This window comes from Gopherus evgoodei, chromosome 7, assembly GCF_007399415.2.
Source record: "Gopherus evgoodei ecotype Sinaloan lineage chromosome 7, rGopEvg1_v1.p, whole genome shotgun sequence".
NCBI lineage: Eukaryota > Metazoa > Chordata > Testudines > Testudinidae > Gopherus > Gopherus evgoodei.
The window spans coordinates 98,271,831-98,293,711 of NC_044328.1; the positions used below are offsets into that span (position 1 = coordinate 98,271,831).

At 55.4% G+C, this 21,881-nt stretch overlaps 1 protein-coding gene across 30 annotated transcripts in view; it reads left to right on the forward strand.

The window, feature by feature from the left end:
• Positions 1-21,881, forward strand: part of NRXN2 (neurexin 2) — a 339,529-nt gene that overhangs the window by 309,559 nt on the left and 8,089 nt on the right. For all 30 annotated transcript variants that reach the window (XM_030569276.1, XM_030569274.1, XM_030569293.1 and 27 more), the window contains 2 exons: positions 1,696-2,018; positions 14,061-14,139. In XM_030569276.1, coding sequence (XP_030425136.1) covers positions 1,696-2,018; positions 14,061-14,139 — 402 coding nt within the window. The remainder of the gene's footprint in view (positions 1-1,695; positions 2,019-14,060; positions 14,140-21,881) is intronic.

Below are 21,881 nucleotides of genomic sequence, written 5' to 3' on the forward strand. Positions count from 1 at the left end.
CCAACCCATCCCCCCATAGACACACACCCCTCTCCAGCCCCTCCCCACACACATGCCCTCCCCACAGTCTCCTAGGTGGGCAGGTGCATCTGGCTTCTTCCCCCTCAGCATGGGCAGCTGCACTGCAGCCTTCTGTCTGACATGGGGAGAGGAGGGGCTGCACAGCTCTGATGCTGTGAACTCCTTGGCCAGCCAGCTGATGCCCCAACACTGCCCCTTCACCGCACACACTCCATCCCCATTAACTGGCCAGACCAGAGCCTGCACCCTGAGAGGGGAAGGGCCTCCTGTCCCATTCCCCACCCCCATGAGCCAGTCATTCCCCCATTCTCTCCTGCAGTGGGGCCAGATTGGAGCTGGCGCCCTGTAGAGGGGAAGGGCCCCATATCCCATTATCAGCCAGAGGGCATCTAACAATTCAAATGTCTGGGTTGTGCCCAGCGCCTCTCTGTGCCTGCATGTCTCTCGCTCCTCCTCTGCTCACTGTCTCTGTTCCATGCAGGGGCTGTGAATGCAGAAATGGGTCCCAAGGGTCTGGAAGGGAAAGGGGGGCAGTTTGGGAGGGAAGGTAGATAGATAGATGAGTGAGTATGGGGATGAATGGGTGGAGCAGGAATAGGGATGGAGGAGGTGGATGGATGGTGGAATGGGAGTGGATAGATGCAGAGTGTGGGGGTATAGATGGAGGGGTGTTCAGGGATGTTGGATGAGTGGAGGTGTGGGAGATGGAGGGATATGGGGGCAGATGGAGGGGTGGGGAGGTGTGGATGGAGAGGTGGGGGGTTGGGTTGGGGGATGGAAGGATGTGTCTGGGGATGGATACATGGAGGGTGTGGAGGGATAATGGTGGGAGAGGATGGGGGTGGATCAATGGGGGATGGAGGGAGGGAAGTGGTGATTAGGGGTGGATAGATGGAAAGGGTAGTTGGGCAGATGGAGGAGGGATGGAAGGAGGAGATGGATGGAGGGGACAGAAGAAGGGGTGTGTGGTTGGGGTGGAGGGAAGGCAGGGGTTGGATGGATGGAAGGGAGTGGAGGGAGAAGCGTGGAGGGATTTGAGGGCATGGAAGAAGGGGTGTGGTTGGGGATAGAGGGAAGGAGGGCATTGCATGGAAGGGGGTGACGGGAATGGAAGAAGGGGTGTGGTTGGGGATGGAGGGAAGGAGGGAATTGCATGGAAGGGGTGGCGGGGATGGAAGAAGGGGTGTGGTTGGGGATGGAGGGAAGGAGGGAATTGCATGGAAGGGGGTGGCGGGGATGGAAGAAGGGATGTGGCTGGGGAAGAGGGGGTTGGATGGAGGGGATGGAAGAAGATGGGTGGTTGGGGGTAGAGGGAGGGGCATATGACAGCCCGAAGCCATGTGCAGGTGCATTAGGAGCCAGTGCAGGGTGGGTGACTGGCAAGGAGTGAAGTGGGAGGAGGAAGTGAGACTGTGGGGCAGGGGCATTGCTGTGGCCCCCAGTCAGGGCAGTGGCTGGGGAGCTGTCATGGGGACCCCTGCCTTCTGCAGCCCCTGGCTGGCTGAGCTCTGCTTCTCTCCCGGCCCGCCATTCACTCAGGATCTTTCTTTCTCTGTTTATTCTTCCCTCCCTTCCACCCCCACCATGTGACTCCATCCCTCCTTCCCCTCATGGGCCTCATCCCTCCCCTTTCTCCCTTCCCCACCCTGACTCCTCTGCACCCCGTCTTGGCAGGTCGACAGCTGACAATATTTAACAGCCAGGCCGCCATCAAGATCGGAGGCCGGGATCAGGGCCGCCCCTTCCAGGGCCAGATCTCGGGGCTTTACTACAACGGGCTCAAGGTGCTGTCCCTGGCGGCCGAGAGTGACCCCAACGTGTGGGTGGAGGGGAACCTCCGGTTGGTGGGTGAGGTGCCCTCCGTCATGACAACTGAGACCACTGCCACCACCCTGCTGGCCGACATGTCCACCACCATCATGGAGACCACCACCACCATGGCCACCACCACTACGCGGCGTGGCCGCTCTCCCACCATGCGTGACAGCATCACCCAGGTGAGTGGGGGGAAGGAACCAAGGAGGGGGAGCGGAGAGAGGAAGGTGAGGGGGAGTCTGGTACCCAGAGGAGGGGAGATAAGAAATTGAGACAGGGGATCTGGTACTCGGGGGAAGGGAGATGGAAAGGGGGGGGTCTGGTATTGGGGGAAGGGAGATGGGAAGGTGGGGGGCATCTGGTACCAGGGGCAGGGGAGATGGGAAGGTGAGGGGGTCTGGTACCCGGGGGAAGGGAGATGGGAAGGTGGGGAGGTCTGGTACCCAGGAAAGGGAGATGGGAAGGTGACAGGGGTCTGGTATCCAGGAAAGGGAGATGGGAAGGTGGCAGGGGTCTGGTACCCAGGAAAGGGAGATGGGAAGGTGGCAGGGGTCTGGTACCCAGGGAAGGGAGATGGGAAGGTGTGGGGGTCTGGTACTCGAGGGAAGGGAGATGGGGAGGTGGGGGTCTGGTATTCGGGGGAAGGGAGATGAGAATGTGGAGGGGGTCTGGTACCCAGGGAAGGGAGATGGGAAAGTGTGGCGGGGTTTTGTAGCCAGGGAAAGGGAGATGGGAAGGTAAGGAGGGGTCTGGTGATGTGGGGGAAGGGAGATGGGAAGGTGGGAGGGTCTGGTACCTGGGGGAGGGGAGATGGGAAGATGGGGAGAGGTCAGGTACCTGGGGAAGGGAGATGGGAATGTGTGTGGGGGGTCTGGTACTTGGGGGAAGGGAGATGGGAAGATGAGGGGGTCTGGTACTCGGGAGAAGGGAGGTGGGAAAGTGGCGGGGTCTGGTACCCGGGGGAAGGGAGATGGGAAAGTGGGGAAGGTCTGGTACCCAGGGCAGGGGAGATGGGAAAGTGTGGGGGGGTCTGGTTACCTGGGGAAGGGGAGATGAGAAGGAGTGAGGGGACTTGTACTCAGGGGAGGGGAGATGGGAAGATGGGGGGAGGTCTGGTAACCAGGAGGGTTATATGAGGATTTTGGGAGTCAGGCAAGAAGCAAGGGGGCTGGGTGGGGCTGGCTTTCCTATCCTGTATCCCCATCCCCTGCGCTCCTCAAGAGCTGGCAACTCCCAGGTAAGGCAGGGGACCAGTGAGATGCCAGGGGATGCCTGTGGGGTCTAGTCTCCTGTCCTCGCACAGTTGCAGGGCTTGCTGCTCTGCTGTTCTGCTGTCCCGCTGCCTGGTCTCTGAGTGCCCCCCTTGTCAAAGATCCACAGCCTTGGGGCTGTGCCCTCGGCTTTGGAACAGTCTCTTGGAGGAAATGCCAGACCCCAGGGCTCTCACTCTTCCTCTAGGGCAGGCCACAAGGCCTCCCGCCAGCTGAAACTCACCCTTTGGGGTCCAGCCCTCCTGCTTCCCCCTGAGCTCTGCCCAGCGAGTCCAGCTGAGACGGCTCCTGGCAGGGCCTTGGCCACCCCTCAGGACTGATGCCCCTCAGCCGGCATTTCCAGTGACCCTCGAGCAGCATCCCCAGGGCAGTCGGTTTATTAGTCATGTGGTGCCAGCAGAGGCAGCCCATGGCTTAGCACAGAGAGCTGAAGGTTAAAGCACTGTCCATTCTGCTCAGCCTCGTACCCGGCCCCGGGGTCAGGCTCTGTCTGTCTGTCTGCGCGCCTCGGTCTGTTCCCAGGTGGGAGCTGCCAGCTTTCTCCAGCAGCCAGCTCTTCTCCTCCAGCTCCCCTTCCAGTCCTTTCTTCTCCAGATGGGGTCTCTGCTCAACTTCCCTGCTGAGAGGTGGAGAAATCCATCTCCCTCTGGGTCTTTGGCTGCTCTAGGTGGCATTGGCCTGGTGATCAGGTTTGCCATTCTCTTCTTGGATTTGCCATTGATTTGGGGTTGTTGTGACTCATTCAGGCTCAGACAGCAAGGTGACATTCATACCTATGTCTGCCAGCCTGCCCTGAGAGCAGTAGTCCTTTCTTCCCCATTGGGGAGCCATGCAAAATACTGGGGAAACACATAGGCTTCATAAAACTGTTACAGAAAATTCCCACTTTGTCACTCACCCTCATGGGCCAGGCCTCCTCCAGACCTTTACCTCTCCTAGGGAGATGGCAGCACACTGCAGATGAACCATGCTCCCCTGCAGGTGCTTCCTTGGGAGCCTGTGGCCAGAGATACACAACATTCAGATAGCTTTCTGAAACCAAAGTAGTGTGCAGCTAGCAAGAGGTTCAATGCATCGGAGACAAAGGATGTTTACAGTCTGCATACGTGTCTATCTGGAGCTTGTCTACACAGGAACGCAAAACTGGATTGAGGGAGTGGGTGAATTGAAAGTGGACCAGCTATTCCTGTTTAATTCTGTGTGAGGAGTGGACACTGATTCCAGATTAAGAGCATCCACAGATACAAACCCTTACCAGCCCCTTTACCCCCAGAAAACTAGGCAGGGCTAGTTTCTCCAGACGCACTTGATTTGGTCCCCCTTTAAGCCCTGCTAGGATCTTTTGTTCTCCCGGATCTGCTCTAGTCAAATCAGGCTGGCAGAAGATTGGAGGCGGAATCCTCAATGCTAACAGACGGTATGTTGTCCCTTAGTAAGCTGGGAGCACTTGGGGAGAAGTGGCTTGGTGGAGCCATTCTCTGCCCGTGCCCTGATGCTGGCCAGCCTGCTAGTTCTCATGGGAGACTTTAATCACCCTGATATCTGCTGGGAGAGTAATACAATGGTGCACAGACAATCCAGGAAGTTTTTGGAAAATGTAGGGGACAATTTCCTGGTGCAAATGCTGGAGGAACCAACTAGGGGCAGAGCTCTTCTTGACCTGCTGCTCACAAACCGGGAAGAATTAGTAGGGGAAGCAAAAGTCGATGGGAACCTGGGAGGCAGTGACCATGAGATGGTCAAGTTCAGGATCCTGACACAAGGAAGAAAGGAGAGCAGCAGAATATGGACCCTGGACTTCAGAAAAGCAGACTTTGACTCCCTCAGGGAACTGATAGGCAGGATCCCCTGGGAGAATAATGTGAGGGGCAAAGGAGTCCAGGAGAGCTGGCTGTACTTTAAAGAATCCTTATTGAGGTTGCAGAAACACACCATCCCAATGTGTAGAAAGACTAGTAAATATGGCAAGCAACCAACTTGGCCTAACACTGAAATCCTTGCTGATCTTAAACACAAAAAAGAAGCTTACAAGAAGTAGAAGATTGGACAAATGACCAGGGACGAGTATAAAAATATTGCTCAGGCATGCAGGAGTGAAATCAAGAAGGCCAAATCACACTTGGAGTTGCAGCTAGCAAGAGGTGTTAAGAGTAACAAGAAGGGTTTCTTCAGGTATGTTATGGGGTACGTCCAGACTACCCGCCAGATTGGCGGGTAGTGATCGATCTATCGGGGATCGATATATCGCATTTCGTATAGACGCGATATATCGATCCCCAAACGTGCTCCTGTTGACTCCAAACTCCACCAGGGTGAACATCGGAAGCGGAGTTGACAGGGGAGCCGCGGCCGTCGATTCCGCACCATGAGGACAGGAGGTAGGTCGAAATAAGATACGTCGAATTCAGCTATGCCGGGATAGGCAATCTATGGCACATGTGCCAAAGGTGGCACGCAAACTGATTTTCCGTGGCACTCACACTGCCTGGGTCCTGGCCACCAGTGCTGGGGGCACTGCATTTTAATTTAATTTTAAATTAAGCTTCTTAAACATTTTAAAACCCTTATTTACTTTACATACAACAATAGTCTAGTTATATATTATAGACTTATAGAAAGAGACCTTCTAAAAATGTTAAAATGTATTACTAGCACGCGAAACCTTCAATCAGAGTGAATAAATGAAGACTCGGCACACCACTTCTGAAAGGTTACCGACCCCTGAGCTACGCTATTCCCGTAGCTGAAGTTGCGTATCTTACATTGAAACCCCCCAAGTGTAGACCAGTACTTTAGCAGAAGAAAGTCAAGGAAAGTGTGGGCCCCTTACTGAATGAGGGAGGCAACCTAGTGACAGAGGATGTGGAAAAAGCTAATGTACTCAATGCTTTTTTTGCCTCTGTCTTCACAAACAAGGTCAGCATAGGGAGGAGATGACCTGCTCTCTGTGGAGAAAGAAGTTATTCGGGACTACTTAGAAAAGCTGGATGAGCACAAATCCATGGGGCCAGATGTGCTGCGTCCGAGGGTGCTATAGGAGTTGGCGGATGTGTTTTACAGAGCATTGGCCATTACCTTTGAAAACTCATGGTAATTGGGGGAGGTCCCGGATAACCGGAAAAAGGCTAATGTAGTGCCCATCTTTAAAAAAGGGAAGAAGGAGGATCTGGGGAACTACAGACCAGTCAGCTTCACCTCAGTCCCTGGAAAAATCATGGAGCAGGTTCTCAAGGAATCAATTCTGAAGCGCTCAGAGGAGAGGAAAGTGATCAGGAACAGTCAGCATGGATTCACCAAGGGCAAATCATGTCTAACCAACTTAATTGCCTTCTATGAGGAGATAACTGGGTCTGCGGATGAGGGGAAAAAGCAGTGGATGTGTTATTCCTTGACTTTAGCAAAGCTTTTGATATGGTCTCCCACAGCATTCTTGCCGGCAGGTTAAAGAAGTATGGGCTGGATGAATGGACTATAAGGTGGATAGAAAGCTGGCTAGATTGTCGGGTTCAACAGTAGTGATCAATGACTCTATGTCTAGTTGACAACCAGTATCAAATGGAGTGCCCCAAGGGTCGGTCCTGTGGCCCGTTTTGTTCAGTATCTTCATTAATGATCTGGAGGATGGTGTGGACTGCACTCTCAGCAAGTTTGCAGATGACACTAAACTGGGAGTGGTAGATACGCTGGAGGATAGGGATACCATACAGAGGGGCCTAGACAAATTAAAGGATTGGGCCAAAAAAAACCTGATGAGGTTCAACAAGGACAAATGCAGAGTCCTGCACTTAGGATGGAAGAATCCCATGCACTGCTACAGACTAGGGATCGGATGGCTAGGCAGCAGTTCTGCAGAAAAGAACCTCGGGGTTACAGTGGATGAGAAGCTGGATATGAGTCGACAGTGTGCCCTTGTTGCCATTTTGGGCTGTATAAGAAGGGGCATTGCCAGCAGATCAAGGGATGTGATCATTCCCCTCTATTCAACATTGGTGAGGCCTCATCTGGAGTACTGTGTCCAGTTTTGGGCTCCAGACTACAAGAAGGACATGGAAAAATTGGAAAGAGTCCAGCGGAGGGCAACAAAAATTATTAGAGGGCTGGAACACATGACTTAAGAAGAGAGGCTGAGGGAACTGGAATTGTTTAGAATGCAGAAAAGAAGAATGAGGGGAATTTGATAGCTGCTTTCAACTACCTGAAAGGGGGTTCCATAGAGGATTGATCTAGACTGGTCTCAGTGGAACCAGATGACAGAACAAGGAGTAATGGTCTCAAGTTGCAGTGGGGGAGGTTTAGGTTGGATATTAGGAAAAACTTCTTCACTAGGAGGGTGGTGAAGCACTGGAATGGGTTACCTAGGGAGGTGATGGAATCTTCTTCCTTCGAGGTTTTTAAGGCTCAGCTTCACAAAGCCCTGGCTGGGATGATTTAGTTGGGAATTGGTCTTGCTTTGAGCAGGGGGTTGGACTAGATGACCTCCTGAAGTCCCTTCCAACCCTGATATTCTATGACTCAAACCAATCTGTACCTTCAAGCCAGGCTGGAAACGACTTTTCCATCCCATGGGGCTTTGGCGATCATGTGCGTTTGTCCCTGGAGAAGTCAAATTGTGGACAGTGCACAGACGAGGGAAAATCCGTCAGTTGGGGAAATGGAAATCACTCAGAAGAGGAGACAGATTCTGGAGCAGCCTTGCAGTGGGACGTGGCTCTCCGATTTGAAGATGGAACTGGTTCTGTTTCTGACCCAGATTCTCTGATGGCGGTGCCTGCGATAGCAGGGTCTGGACTCGGTGACCCAGGGTCCCTCCCAGCTCCATGGCCCTGTGGTTTTGATTGGTTTTCCTTCTCTTTTGTATCTTTTGGTCTGAATTAAGTTAATTTGGAAACGGAAATTCATTTTGAGCCAACCCACCGAATCTTTCCAGTTCAAAAGCATCAACCATTTGGAAGCTCGTTTCTGACATTTTTTTTTAACTGAGGAATTCGTCGGAGCCTTGCCGACCCCAGGGACACGTTGAGCTTTGACGAATGGGCTCTTTTGGCAATGAAATATTTCATCAAAGCGTTCCTGACCAGCTGGAACAGTCAGCCAGGCAAAGGATCATCTGTCAAAGCTGGATTCATAGAGTCCGAGGCCAGAAGGGACCATTGTGATCATCTAGTCTGACCTCCTGCAAAACCTCCTGGATAGGCCTTTGCTGAATTCATTGCTGGGTGAACTAGAGCAGTTCTGTTAGAAAAACATCCCAGCTTGATACCCACAGCTCTTGGTAAGCCAGTGCCAGGCCACTGTACCATAGCCATACATCACAGCCCTGGAGCCCTGCTCCCTGAGCCGGCATCTCCTGAGAATAGGGCCGAGTTAGCCAGGGCTGGCCCCAAGCAAGGAAACAGCAGAGAGCTGGTGACTGCGGTCCTTTGGGAGGGCATGAGGGCAGTCCCTGCAATCACAGTGGAGCGATCGGGGGTGGGGGTAGAGATAGAGCGGGATTTAAAACTCCCAAATTAATTTTGGGGAGAGTCATTCATGTCACTGTCACACACACAACTGGGAGGGGGGGATGGGATGGAGGGAGTGGGACAGGCCTGGGGGGCAAGAGAAGGCTGGCAGGTGAGGGAGGAGGATGAAGTGGGGTGGGTTAGGAAGATGGAGGAGAGGTAGGCAGGGCCTAGTGCTGGGTTGAAGGGGTGGGCAGGGCCTGGGACTGGGAGGTAGGCAGGGGGCTGGAGGAGGATGGAGGCAGTGAGGGCAGAGATGGGGGACAGGGCAAGGATGGATGGCATGAACAGGAGCTGCAGCTGAAGAAGGGGTTGGAAGGGGATGGGGAGGATGGATGGATGGGGTGGGCTGGGCCTGGTGGTCAGGTATAGAGGGCAGGGGCTGGAGAAAGATGAAAGGGTGCAGGACCTGAGGGCTGGAGAAAGGGAGAATGAGTGGGTGGGCAGGGGGTAGGGTCCGGAGAAGGATGGAGGGGGCAGGCTAGGGGTTGGTGCTATGCTGCCTGGATCAGGGTGTAGGGCATCGTTATTCACCTCCGGTGTCACCCTCCCCAGGAGCCATTGCCGCAGCAGCCACCAGATTTTTCTTCCTCCTCACACCTATGTGTATGAAAAATAAAAATCGCTGACAAAGTCATCTTCCTGTTGCCATGGCAACCAGAGCAGTAATTAGACCAGCCTGATTTCCCATCCTTGAGAGAGAGGCTGGGGCGGGGGGGTAGGTTTCAGCGGGGGGCGGGAGGTATGACTCAGAGATGAAACAGGGAGTTAAAAGGGGATTCTATTTGTGGTGGATTTTTCTGTGCTCTGGCACCCAAATGCCCCTCCAGAGAGTGTTTTCTGCCACGGGGGGTGGGGGGAGGAAGGGCACAAGGAAGGGACAGTGGCATAGCCCCACCACAGACAAGATATGAGCTGGGCAGAGAGGGAATAGAACCTAGAAATCTGGCTTCTAGTCCCCCTGCCCTAACCCACTGGACCCCACTCCCCTCCAAGAGCTGGGGATAGAACCCAGGAGTCCTTTGCTCAGTCCACTAGAAGGCGTTGGGATACGAACAGCTCCTCGTCCCAGGTCCCCGGCAGTTCATCCATCCTGCGTGCTTACCCACTGCCTCCTGTTTAGGGGTGAGGAGGCTCAGATCTGAGTGTGGGATCCCTTGCTTTGGGGGGCTCCCCAGGCTGGACCTAGGGGGACAATGCCCTCCGTGCTCCATGTATAGACATAGTTCCGCGATCTCTTGTTATGGTGGTGGTTTGCAGTTGGACTACATGCATCCATGGCTCCTCCATGTCACAGGGGGACAGCCAAGCCATGGGGCTCAGGAGGCAGTGGGGGACAGAGGCTGGGCACAGTTGCATGGCAGGGACAGTGAGTCTCATTAGTGGGTAGGGGCCAGGCCAGGATACTGATGGGATTAATGCACTAGCCGTACCCATTCGGGAGGGATTTATGGCTGTAATGAGGGGCCAGCACTGGCCATAGGAGTGCAGGCACCGAGCCACGAGACCAGAGATCCATCACACAGGACTGCCTCGGGGTGTGCTTTGTTATGTGACTGCCATGGCTCAGACCCCTCCCCCAACCAAGATCTGGTTCCCCATCAGGCTGGGCACTGCACAGACCCCCCCAACAGAAATTAAGTTCCTGTTGTGCTACATGCTGCACAGACCACCTGACACTCAGGGGCCCTGTTGCACTGGACAGCACACAACACCTCCCCAGAGAGCAGGGTCCCCATCGTGCCAGGCATTGCACAGACCTCCCCACAGAGAGCGGGGTCCCCACCATGCCAGGCGTTGCACAGACACCCCATAGAGAGCAGGGTCCCCACCATGCCAGGCATTGCACAGACACCCCACCACAGAGAGCAGGGTCCCCATTGTTCCAGGCATTGCACAGACACCCCCCCAAAGAGTGAGGTCCCCATGGTGCCAGGCATTGCACAGACCCCACACCACAGAGAGTGGTGTCCCCATCGTGCCAGGCATTGCACAGACTCCCCACCACAGAGGGTGGGGTCCCCATTGTGCCAGGGATTGCACAGACCCCCCACATACAGAGAGCAGGGTCCCCATGGTGCCAGGCATTGCACAGACCCCACACACACAGAGAGCGGGGTCCCCATTGTGCCAGGCATTGCACAGACCCAAAACTGAGCTCAGGATCCCTGTCTTACCTGGCATTGCAAAGACCCAGCAACTGAGATCAGGCTCCCCTTGGGCCAGGCACTGCACAGGCCCCCACTCCCAACCAAGTTCATGGCTCTATGGGGCCAGTTGTGCACTGACACCTAGTGAGAGACCATTCCTATTCCTGCCCCAAGGAGCTTACGAGCTGGAGGCTGGGAGTCAAGACCTTAGGGTTCTATCCCAGCAGTGGGAGGGCTGGTGGTTAGAGCAGGGGGCTGGGAGTCAGGACTCAAGGACTCTAGTCCCAGTTGCATCTGGAGGACACATGCTGTTGAAGGCCTGGCAGAATGGCAGCTGCCCCCTCCAGCAAGGACTCAGTCCTGTTGGGAGCAGGGGGTGCTTTGGCAGCACAGCCCATCCTCTCTGCACTCCAGGCCTCCTCTCAGGCTCTGCCCCAGAGCCCTGCTTTTTAAGGCAGCTCCGTTGATCTCTGACACGTGCTGGCAGGAGCAGAGCACACTGCCCCTGCTGCTATTCATTGGTATGCCCAGACCCTGTCAGCATGGCCGACCTAGGCACCGCTCGCAGCCCCTTCCGCAGAGGCAGCACAGCACTGCTAAAACAGTAGGCGCTGTCCACCCACAGCTTGTGCTGCATTGAGTGCAAGGGGTGAGCGCCCCCGTGGAGCCCTGCAGCCCAGGCCCCCAGCACTGCCTGCGACAGAACACCTCTACTGAGCCCCTACTCTGTGACTTGCTGCACCCCACTCCTGCCTGCCAGCACCCCCTGCTGGCCTCCCAGCCCACTCCCTGCAGCACGGCACCTCCTAATGCAGCACAGACTCCAAGGGAGAGCACCCCCTACTGTCCCCCTACTAGCCAGGCCCATCACTGGGGAATTGCAGCATGATGCCACTTGCCCTAAGTCCTTCTCCACCTCAGTCGCTATTTCAAGCGGCCAGTGGCCCACAGGAAAGCAGCTCAAGAGCCCTGGAGGACCTGATTGAGAGCACTTGCCCCAGGAGGACCTGATTGAGAGCACTCCAGGCAGAGAGCCCTTGGAGGCGTGAGTGTGCTGTGCAGGAGAGGCCTTGGGTGGGGAGGGAGTCTGTTGCATCTCCCATTAGCTCCAAAGGAAGCCAGATTGGGAGAGTTAACGAACACCTAGGGGAGGATGGGGAATCCCCCAGGGGCCTGCATCTGCTCTACCCCTTCTGTATCTTCACCCCATCTGCCCTTCCTGGCCACACCCTGTAAAGGAGAGCCCGGTACCAGCCCCCTAAAATCCTCTCTGGATTTGCCTTCAAGAAATGACTCTTGGGGCCAGGGACTCCTGGATGCCCCCTGCTTTTCAGAGCAGGCCTCTGCCTTTCTGAAGGACAGGAAGGGAGGGTGGTGGCCCATGGGGTAGCTGGGGATTAAATGCAGGGGGGACAATCAGATACAGATGGGTTGGCGTGAACCAGAACCGCTGGCTGCAGAAGAGGCAAGGATTAGACACAGCTGGTGGGGGATGGTGTTGTGAGAAATGATCAGTCACAGCTGGTGGTTTGCGGGGGGTGTGTGGGGGCAATTAGACACAGTGGGGTGGGGGGGGTCAGACAGCTGGCTGGCTGTGCAGGGGGAGGGGCCATCAGACACAGCTGGCCGTGAGCTGTGTGGGGAGGGGGGGAAATAGACCCAGCTGGCTGAGGGGGGATGATCAGACAGCTGACTACAACAGGGTGAGGATTAGACACATCTGGCTGCGGGTGGGGGGATTTGTCACAGCTGGCGGTGTACAGGGAGGATCAGTCACAGCTGGCTGTGTGCGGAGGGGGGATCAGACACAGTTGGCTGCGGGTAGGGGGTCACAGCTGGCTGTATGCGGGGGGGGGGGCGATCAAACACAGCTGACTGCGTGGGGGAGGGAGGGAGAGGTGAGAAATGGATCCAGTGGCTGAGCTGGGATGATCAGACCGCTGACTGCAGGGTGAGGATTAGACACAGCTGGCTGCGGGGGAGGGGATTAGACCTAACTGGCTGCAGGAGAGGGGCTGATCAGACATAGCTGGCTGCAGGAGGGGGGGGAAGCATTAGACACAGCTGGCTCCATGTGAGAGGGGCTAGCTGTGTGATTGCAGGGGGGTATCACTCCCCTCCACACATACTCTGCATTGCTTCCACATTGCCATTCCTGCTGCTGTGCCAGGGCCTTGATTGATTCCCTGCCCCGGGGTCCCTGTCCAAGTCTTTGTTATGCTAATTCCGACACGCTGAGCATGATCCTTGCAGCCAGCTCTGGAATACTGATTGCTGTGGAGCAGCCCCTCCCTTCCTATACCACATGGCACCCTCGCTGGATGGGGAACAGGGAGATGGATAACTGGGAGCCAGACCAGGCCAGCCCAGTATCCGCCTGGCCTAGCTCAGAGCAATGGGTTAGCAGCCAATGTTCCCACCTCCCTTCCATCCCAGATCAGACCAATGGGCCCAGCTGGCCCGGCATAGATGAGATTGGGGCACCATTGTGTTGAGTGCTGCACAGACACAGACAGACTCTGTCCCAAAGACACAGGGTTGGAGAGGAAGTAGGGGCAGGGGGTGGGGGAAGAGGTCACTTCAAGTCAGTGGCAGAGGCAGAAATAGAACCTACGAATCCTGACTCCCAGCTCCCCCAACAATTAGGCCTCCTTCCCCTCCCAGAGCCAGGGCTAGAACTCCAGAGTCCCAAGCCAGTGTCTATCTACCCACAAGGCTCCCAGACCTGACTGCGGCTGTTCGCCAGCCAAGCTGTGTGTTTGACTCAGTGGGACCGCACAGCACGCACAGTCTCCCCTTGCTTTGTACTGCTCTGGGATGTGGGAGACGCAGGCCAAGGGGACCGACCTGGCATGGCAACCTGTGCTGGCCTAGCCATGCGGCATACCGGCAACCTGCACTACCAGTAGAGGTTTTTCCCGTAGGTGTAGGCACACTGCCTCCCCGAGCCATTCTTCCCACTGCCTAGCTGCATCTGCACCGGGGCTTAGGGCAGCATAGCCTGGGGGCCAGGATGGGGTTCACACCTCTGCACACTGCAACTGTGTGGACCTAAATTTGACGTGATGCCCAGGCCTCAGAGAACTGACTTTGAAGCACGAGGTCCTACCATAGGTGGGGACCAAACATGAGAGTGTGTGAGGAGCACCCAGGCCTGGCTGGCTCAGGGTGTAAGGAATGATCCATGAGCTCCTCCCCCTCCAGGGGGCACTAGCTCCAGGCTGGCCCCAGGCTAAGGGGCTGTGTGCAGGGAGGGCGTGCCCTGTACCACCTCATTGAGCTGTGCTCTCCTCTCTCCCCAGAACACAGATGACCTGTTGGTGGCGTCAGCTGAGTGCCCAAGTGATGATGAGGACCTGGAGGAGTGTGAGCCCAGCACAGGTGGGTCCTTCTCTCTGTTGCCGGCATGCATGGGTCAGGGGGCTTCTATAGGGTGCCCTGGACACACCCCCTGACACACTGTCCCTCCTACCACACCCTGGCAAAGACACACATCCAACACAAACCCTGGCACACTGTCCCCCCTATATCTCCTACACACATACACACACATACACCCTACACACATCCTGACACACTGTTCTCCCTACACACACACCGACACACTCTAACCCCTACATGCACTCACTCTCTACACACACATTAACCTATATACACTGACACACACATCCCTTCACACACTCCTGCATGCATTGAGGCACACACACACTTAGGTGCACTCACACACATGCACCAAATGCACACACACCCCCACACATCCCTGTGTATGCACACAGAAACACACATGCACAGGCACAAACCTCTGCACACACACAAACTCCTGTTCATGAATGCAAAAACATATGCAATCTCTATGCTCATGTGTGCACACAGAAACCCTTTTGAACTTACACAAACACCTCTTGATGACCTGACACATTGCTACGTGCACACACTCACACCAGGACACATCCCTGTAAACTCATAAAGCTACACACTTGTGTACACTCACACAGTGCTACACACACATGCACGCCCCTATGGATACCTGCACAGAGAGAGACAATTCTGTGAACTCACCCAGCACTACCCTCTCACCTCTGTGCATACACAAATAGAGAGAAACCTGTGAACTCACATAGCTGCACACTTGTGCACACACACCCCAACAAACACTGCTACCAACACACACCCTGATGCCCCCTTAAACTCCCCACCCCCAGTTCTATGCTGCATTACATTAACCCAGTGCCCCTCCCCACTGATCAGGTCCTCAGTATCACACCTGTATTTAGCTGGTACGATCCGCACACCCTTAGACACCTCATGGTCTGGCTGACCCAACACACCCTGGCCTCCCTTACCATCCTGTCTGCCTTTCTCCAGGCAGGCGGTGGGTGCAATGGCTCCCCCACACCCCGCCCCTGCTCCAGGATTTACAGGACCTAAGAGTTACCTAAAGCCACCCTTCCCGAATCACACAAATCAAAGCCCAACTGGGGAAAGTGAGAATAGAACCCAGAAGTCCTTGCTCCCAGCTCCCAACCCCCCTGCTCTAACCATTAGACCGCACTTCCCTCATGGAGCCAGGAATAGAACCAGGAGTCCTGGCTTCCAACCCCCACTGCTCAAAGCACTGGATCCCACTCTCCTCCCACCACACAGATTCAGGCCCGCTTGTGAAGTATCCCTTTATTACCTCCTTTCCCATTGGCTGACTGAATGAAAGGGCCTTTAGTGGTTCAGGAAGCATTGCTGTAGTAGACTGTTGAGGAGCTGCTGCATCCCACCCTAGAGATGGTTGCATCTCAGCACCAGGTAGGGGATCCCCATATAAACTGCCCCCATTCCCTACACCAGAGGTGGCTGCATCTCCGCACTGGAGGAAAGATCCCTGTGTAAACAGCCAGCATTCCAAGGTGGCTGCATCTCTGCACTGAGAACTAAACCAGGACTAGGGAAACCTAAGAGATGGACACTCCCTTCTTGAGCAGGGAGGTTATGCTGAAGGAAGAAGAGGTTTTACCTCTGGCTTGCTGGGAGCTGGCTTTGCTCCTTTGTGCCATGTTGTCATTTATGCTGCAATTGGGGAATCCCTCGGGGAGAAGTACCCTGCTGGGGGTGGGGAGGCTGTTGTCCAGGGCCTCTAAACCCCTCTCCACTCCTCACAAGAGTGGATGATGCAGGAGGAGGCAGAGGGAGGCAGTGATTAATGGGATCGCGCATGACTTTGAGAGCTTTGATTGGCCCCAGCTCGTGTTGCCAGGCTGAGAGGATGGAAAGTGTCAGGTTTCCAACTGATCTCCAGAAATGCTCCCCTCCACTGTGCCATTAGCCAGCGGAACTCACTGCCACATGATCTACCCAGAAGTGAGAGCTTAGCCACATTCCGATGACGGCTCAGGACTTTAGGCAGATACCGGACTGTGCAGAGGTAGAATTCAGCATAATAGCCAGCGGATATGGAAGGAACTGAACTCCTCTGGGTGGGACCAGCTGGGGGCAGGGGGACCCATCACTGCAGGGATCTTTGAACCTGCTTCTGAAGCCACTGGTGCTGGCCACTGTCAAAGATGGGGTACTGGGTTAGCGGGCCTGTTGAGCTGATCCAGCATGGTGGGCAGGTGGGTTATTGGACTGATCTGGAGTGACAAGGGACATTGGGTGATATCAGGCAAGAGCAGCTCATTGGTCTGATCCAGGGGGGAGTGGGGAGGATACTGGGCTGGATGCACTCGTTGGTCTGATCCGGAGCGATGAGGGGGAGAGGAAGGATGGTTCAGTTGCTCAGGTGACTAGGGAGACCTGGCTTCAATTCCAGATCCAGGGCAAGAGTGCCCCCTATTAAGCCCCCCACCCCACTCCCTGCAGCACAGTGCCCCCTAGCACCACATTGGAGTCAGCACTGACTGCAAGGTGAGCTTTCCAGCCCCTTGGGTTTGTCCTGCCACTCTCCCTACCAGCGCAACGACCCAACTTAGCCAAAGGGAGCCGCTGTCTCGCACAGGTTTGTTCTTTTGCGCCAATCCCCTCTGTGGCCAAGTGCTAAGATCTGACAAGATCACAGCCAGGGTTGTTATGGCCAGAGGCATAGAATGAGAGTGTGGAATGTGTGTGTGTGTGAGGGGGGAGTAGTGAGGAAAGAGCCATAAATCCAGGCAGAGAGTGAGTAGAGCAGAAAGCCACATCCATGGGAGACACTGCACTGGCTGCAGGCAGAACCCCGCCGTCCCTGCAGAAACACACCCAGCCACAGATTGATGTGGCTTTGTGTCCTCTCTGTATGGAATGGAAATTGCAGCATGGGCTGGTGGGGGTAGATCCCACTCTCTCATTGACCCCCCACCCCACCCGCCCAGCATCCACACTGTTGATTGCTCTTAAACCCCTCTCCACCGCACTCCCTGTTCCGCGTCACCAGGACCCTGGTGGGGCATGAAATTTATGCTGGGGGATTTATGAGCCTGGCAGTGCAGGGAGCGCCTGGTGCTGCACTGGGCCTGGTTCATTAGCTTCATTCTTTATTGTCTGGGGAGCGCCAGGACTCTTCGGTGCATGTTTATCTCCTGTGCCAGGGATGAGTCTGCCTCCCCCATTGTGTGTGAGATTTCCCAGAGCCAGGGCAGCAGCAGGGAGATCTGCCCCCGGCACCCACACACATGGGGCCAGCATACCTCCCCATGCCCTGGAGAAACCCTGCTCACCCCCCCATTCGGTCTCTCTGCCAGCCAGCGGGCCAGTTAGATGGCATTCTGAGCTGCACCAGGCAGGCATTACATGGGTGTTGGGTGGGAAATGTTGATTGCACATGTGCGTCTAGACCTCTGTGGCCAGAGGCTGTAAGGAGTTCAGCAGGGGATGCTTTCATGCTGGAGTCAGATCTGATCCCAGCCTGATGCTAGGGGGTGCGGTGCTGAAAGGAGCAGAGTAGGGACTCAGCAGGGGGCGCTCGGACCCCAGCATGACACTAGAGGGACTGTGTTTCAGGGAGCAGGGTGGGTGGTTCAGCAGGGGGCACTCACTGGAGTCAGTGAAGCTACTGACTTACCCCAGCTCAGGTTCTGGCCCATGGCCTAGTTTTCAGAAGCCCGGCTCACCTTCAATCCCCACTACTGTCACAGGAGACTCAGGCCCCTGTAACAATATCCCGGTGCTGCTGATTTCCAGTGCATCATTTCGCACAGCCAGAAGGGCATAAAACCCAGCTGCATGCCTCTATGCATTGGCAGTGCACGCCCACACAGCTGGAGCTGCAGAAGACACATCTGTACCCTTCAGTCCTGCCGCTGTGCTCACGCATGGCTGTAACCGCGTCTTGTGTACATCACAGCAGCAGCGAGAGGCTCTGACCACTGGGGTCCCTGTTGTGCCAGGAGCGGGACAAACCCCCAGTGACACAGAGTCTCTGCATGAAGAGCTCACAGGCTGAATAGATGAAGGGAGGGAGGAGAAGCAGAGGCACCAAGGGGAAGGGACCAACACAAGGGCTATGGCAGAGGAGGGAACAAAACACAGGAGTCCTGCCTCCTAGCTGGTGCTCTAACCACTAGGCCCTGCTGCTGCTCTAGCAGTCAAGTAACAAACACTCGGGGGATATCTGTGTGATAAAACTCATTTCCTTTCACTCTTTGCCCAGCTCCCTCTGTATTTCAGCTGTCAGTGCCCTCCCCCACCCCCAAATGCAAATGGTATCATACCCAGCTGTATAACTGGCTTGCAGTTACCTGCCTATGCAATAGGCTTTTGCAGATCTACATTGCTTGGGGTCTGCCTGCTCAGGTGACCAGACGTCCCAATTTTATAGGGACAGTCCCGATTTTGGGGTCTTTTTATTATATAGGCTCCTATTACCCACCACTCCTTGTCCCGATTTTTCACACTTGCTGCCTGGTCACCCTACTACCTGCAAGCCACTGATATGCTGCACACCCCTCTTTGGGACTAGCGCCCCTCTGGGTTCCCCCTCTAGTCTTGCCTCCAGGTTCACACACTTCTGTAATTTGGCTAGCACACATCTGTGCTGTTAGGGCACCAAGCTTAGTGTGCGTGTGCACTCGCCGTGCCCACACTGCTCACAAGTGTGAGTCCGTGCATACATGCATCCCTGTAGGAGGGCCCCGTTTTCAGCAGGACCTGCAGGGGGTGCTCACTCCCTCAGGTTGTGTGACTGGAGGGAGGCATGAGATGAACAGACCTCCCAAGGAACTTCAGGAGCAGAGCCCCAAATAGTGCAAATCAACCTCTTCTTAATTATGCAGCAGTGCCTAGAGATTACAGCTGAGATCAGGCCAGGTCCCCATCAGGCCAGGTGCTGCACAGGCTCAAAGGGAGAGACAGTCCCTGCCCCAAGGAGCTCAGTCTAACTAGACAAGGGTAGGAGGGGAAACAAGAGGCATCAAGAGAGGAAGAAACGTGCCCCAGATCAGTGGCAGAGCTGGGAATAGGATGGAACCCAGGAGTCCCAGCTCCTGCTCTAACCCACTAGACTCCACTTTCCTCCCAGAGCTGGGTTAGAACCAGGCAGGAGTCCTCTTTCCCAGTCCAACGTTAGACCACAGCAGGGGGAAGATCTAGCCCTAATTTCAGGGTGGACATTCAGGCTGCTACTGCTCTGCTCCCCAATAAAACAATGGACTAATTAGCTGCCCCCCCCCATATGGTGGCCCTCCCTTGTGAGCTGAGTAATTGCTGGTGCATCCTTTCTTCTCCTCCCGTACCGACGGCGCCAGGGTTATGTTATTTCGCTCTTCTTCTCCGTGATCAAAGGCAGCGCGGCTCCTTTGTGCAGCGCTTGCCAAATGTTTCCAAATGCATCACAATAAAAACCAGAGGAGGGGAAGAGACAGGAGAAAATGAAAGGCCCAACGGGGCTGCTCATTAAAAACATACACACACTTTCTTGCAGACTTTTAATTAATATTGGGAAGGCAGTTGGGGGGCAGCAGCGGGAGGAGAAGGAGCTGGCTGGGGGCCGTAAGGAGACTGTGGTCCCTGGCCCCCTGTAGCTTTGGGGTGTGCGCTCCCCTCCCCTTCCTTGCCCCCAAGGTCTTGACCCAGAGTTCTGAGTGGTTAGAGCAGGGGGGTTGGATCAGACCAATTTGCCCATCCGCCCAGGAATCCCTACCCACTTCTGGGGGGAGAGCAACTAATCGGGACTGCCGCAGGAGTTAGGCTGAGCTCTTCTCCCCCCACCCTCAGCAGAGGAGTTATGGGGGGGGCAGAGAGAGTCTAGCAGCTTGGTCAGCTCTGCTCCCTCTTCCTTTCCTTTCTTCCCCGCACTCCTGCAGACAATGGGTTTCCCCGCTCTCTCTTCCCCCTCCTCTCCTGAAGACAATGGACTGCCCTGCTCCCCCTTCCCTCCTTCTCTCCCCTAGACAATGGGCTGGCCCACTCCCTCTTCCCTCTCATCTTCTGCAGACAATGGGCTGGTCTGCCTCCTGGGCCCCCCTCCTCTCCTGCAAACAATGGACTGACCTGCCCCAGCTCGTTCCCCCCTCCTCTCCTGCAAACAATGGGCTGGCCTGCCGCCGCCTCCTCCTTCCCCCCCTCCCCGTCCCCTGCAAACAATGGCCTGGCCTGCTCCATCCTTGTCTTTCTGCCCCCTCTCCCTCCCCCTGCCCCGGTTTGGGTGAGAGCAGGTGAAGAGCTCCTGAGCCTGGAGCTGCAGGAGAATACAGGTGCAATGGGGGCAGAGCAGAGGAGAGCTGGGACTCCACATCAGCAAATGCAATGTTGGGGTACAGGGAGAAGCCAGGAGCTGCAGCCCATGTGCTTCTGCAGCAGGGGCCAGTGTTGTCATGCAGTGACTGCCCCAGGGTGGGGTGGGGCTCTGGAATCAAAAGAGAGACCATCAAACTGGAGAGAACCTTGAAAAACTCTCCTGGTGTTCTGGGCCCAACTGATTTCTTCTGAACCCCCTGGTGAAGCTTGCAGGGAGCTGCTGGATTATGCTGTGAGGGAAAGGGTTGGCTGCTGCCCTCAGCCCCCAAATGCGCAGCCCCAACTACTGGGCGAAGCTTTGCCATATCAGCCTGGAATCCTTTGCATGCAGCCACCAGCACAAAATGGCCCATCCCCAGCCAAGGCAGCTCAGCACATGGACTGGTACCCCTGGGGCTGGGTGATAAGAGTATCCCCTGTCGCCCTGCCACCCTGGGCCAGACTGTGGCCCCAGCCAGCCCAGTATCCCATCCCCCCCCGGCCGAGGCTCAGATTCATGGGGCCAGCCAGACCAGTATCCCCACCACCACTCCAGCTCTGACTTTTGGGCCCAGCCAGCCCAGAATACTATTACAATCTATCATACCAATTGAGCAAGGCTTGTAATAAAGAGTCTGGCCAGATCTTTCCAGCCCAGTTACGGAGCTAAGGCTGATCCCCAAAGTGTGTGGGCCTAGGAAGCAGTGTGATGTTTTCCATTTCTGATCTGTCTGGGAGGGGGAGGGGGATTCTCTGTCAACCACAGGAGACTTTGGCATTGGCATGTGCAATTGTAGGCAGCAGCTTTTCCTTCCCTGTTATTTACTGCTGCCTTTCAAACCATAATGCAGTCTTGATTCTGTTTTCTTCAGCTGACAAAGAATGCAGCTTTTAATGATAATATTGAGCTAATATATGTGACTCTGAGCTAAATGAGCTATAGGGATCCTTCACCCAGTGTGGAGATGCAGCTGCCTCTGGGGTGGAGTAATGGGGGCCTGTTTATACTGGGATCCTTCACCCATTGCTGAGATGGAGCTGACTATCCCTATGGCTAATGTGCACAACTGCTTGAAGCACAGCACCCCCTAGTGCCACATTGGGGTTAGTACTGACCGTGGGGAGAGAGCACCCCCTACTGAGTCCCCACCCCACTCCCAGCAGCACAGTGCCCCTTACAGCTCAATTGCAACCTCTTCTAAGTGCACGGCAGCGTTCAACCAGTGCAGAATAGGCCAGGAGTGTGTGCAGAAGCAGGGAGACAGTTATACAGCAGAATAGTCTCGTGCCATTGGGTAAATCTATGAGATGGCCCAGCTTGGCAGAAATCACAGGGCAATGAAAACAAGTCAAAATCTGGAAGCAGAAGAGGCTGACAAGATCAGGGTGTTTAGGTCAGCAAGGAGATGAAGGAGAGGGGGATATGCTAGAGGGGCCTAAAGGAT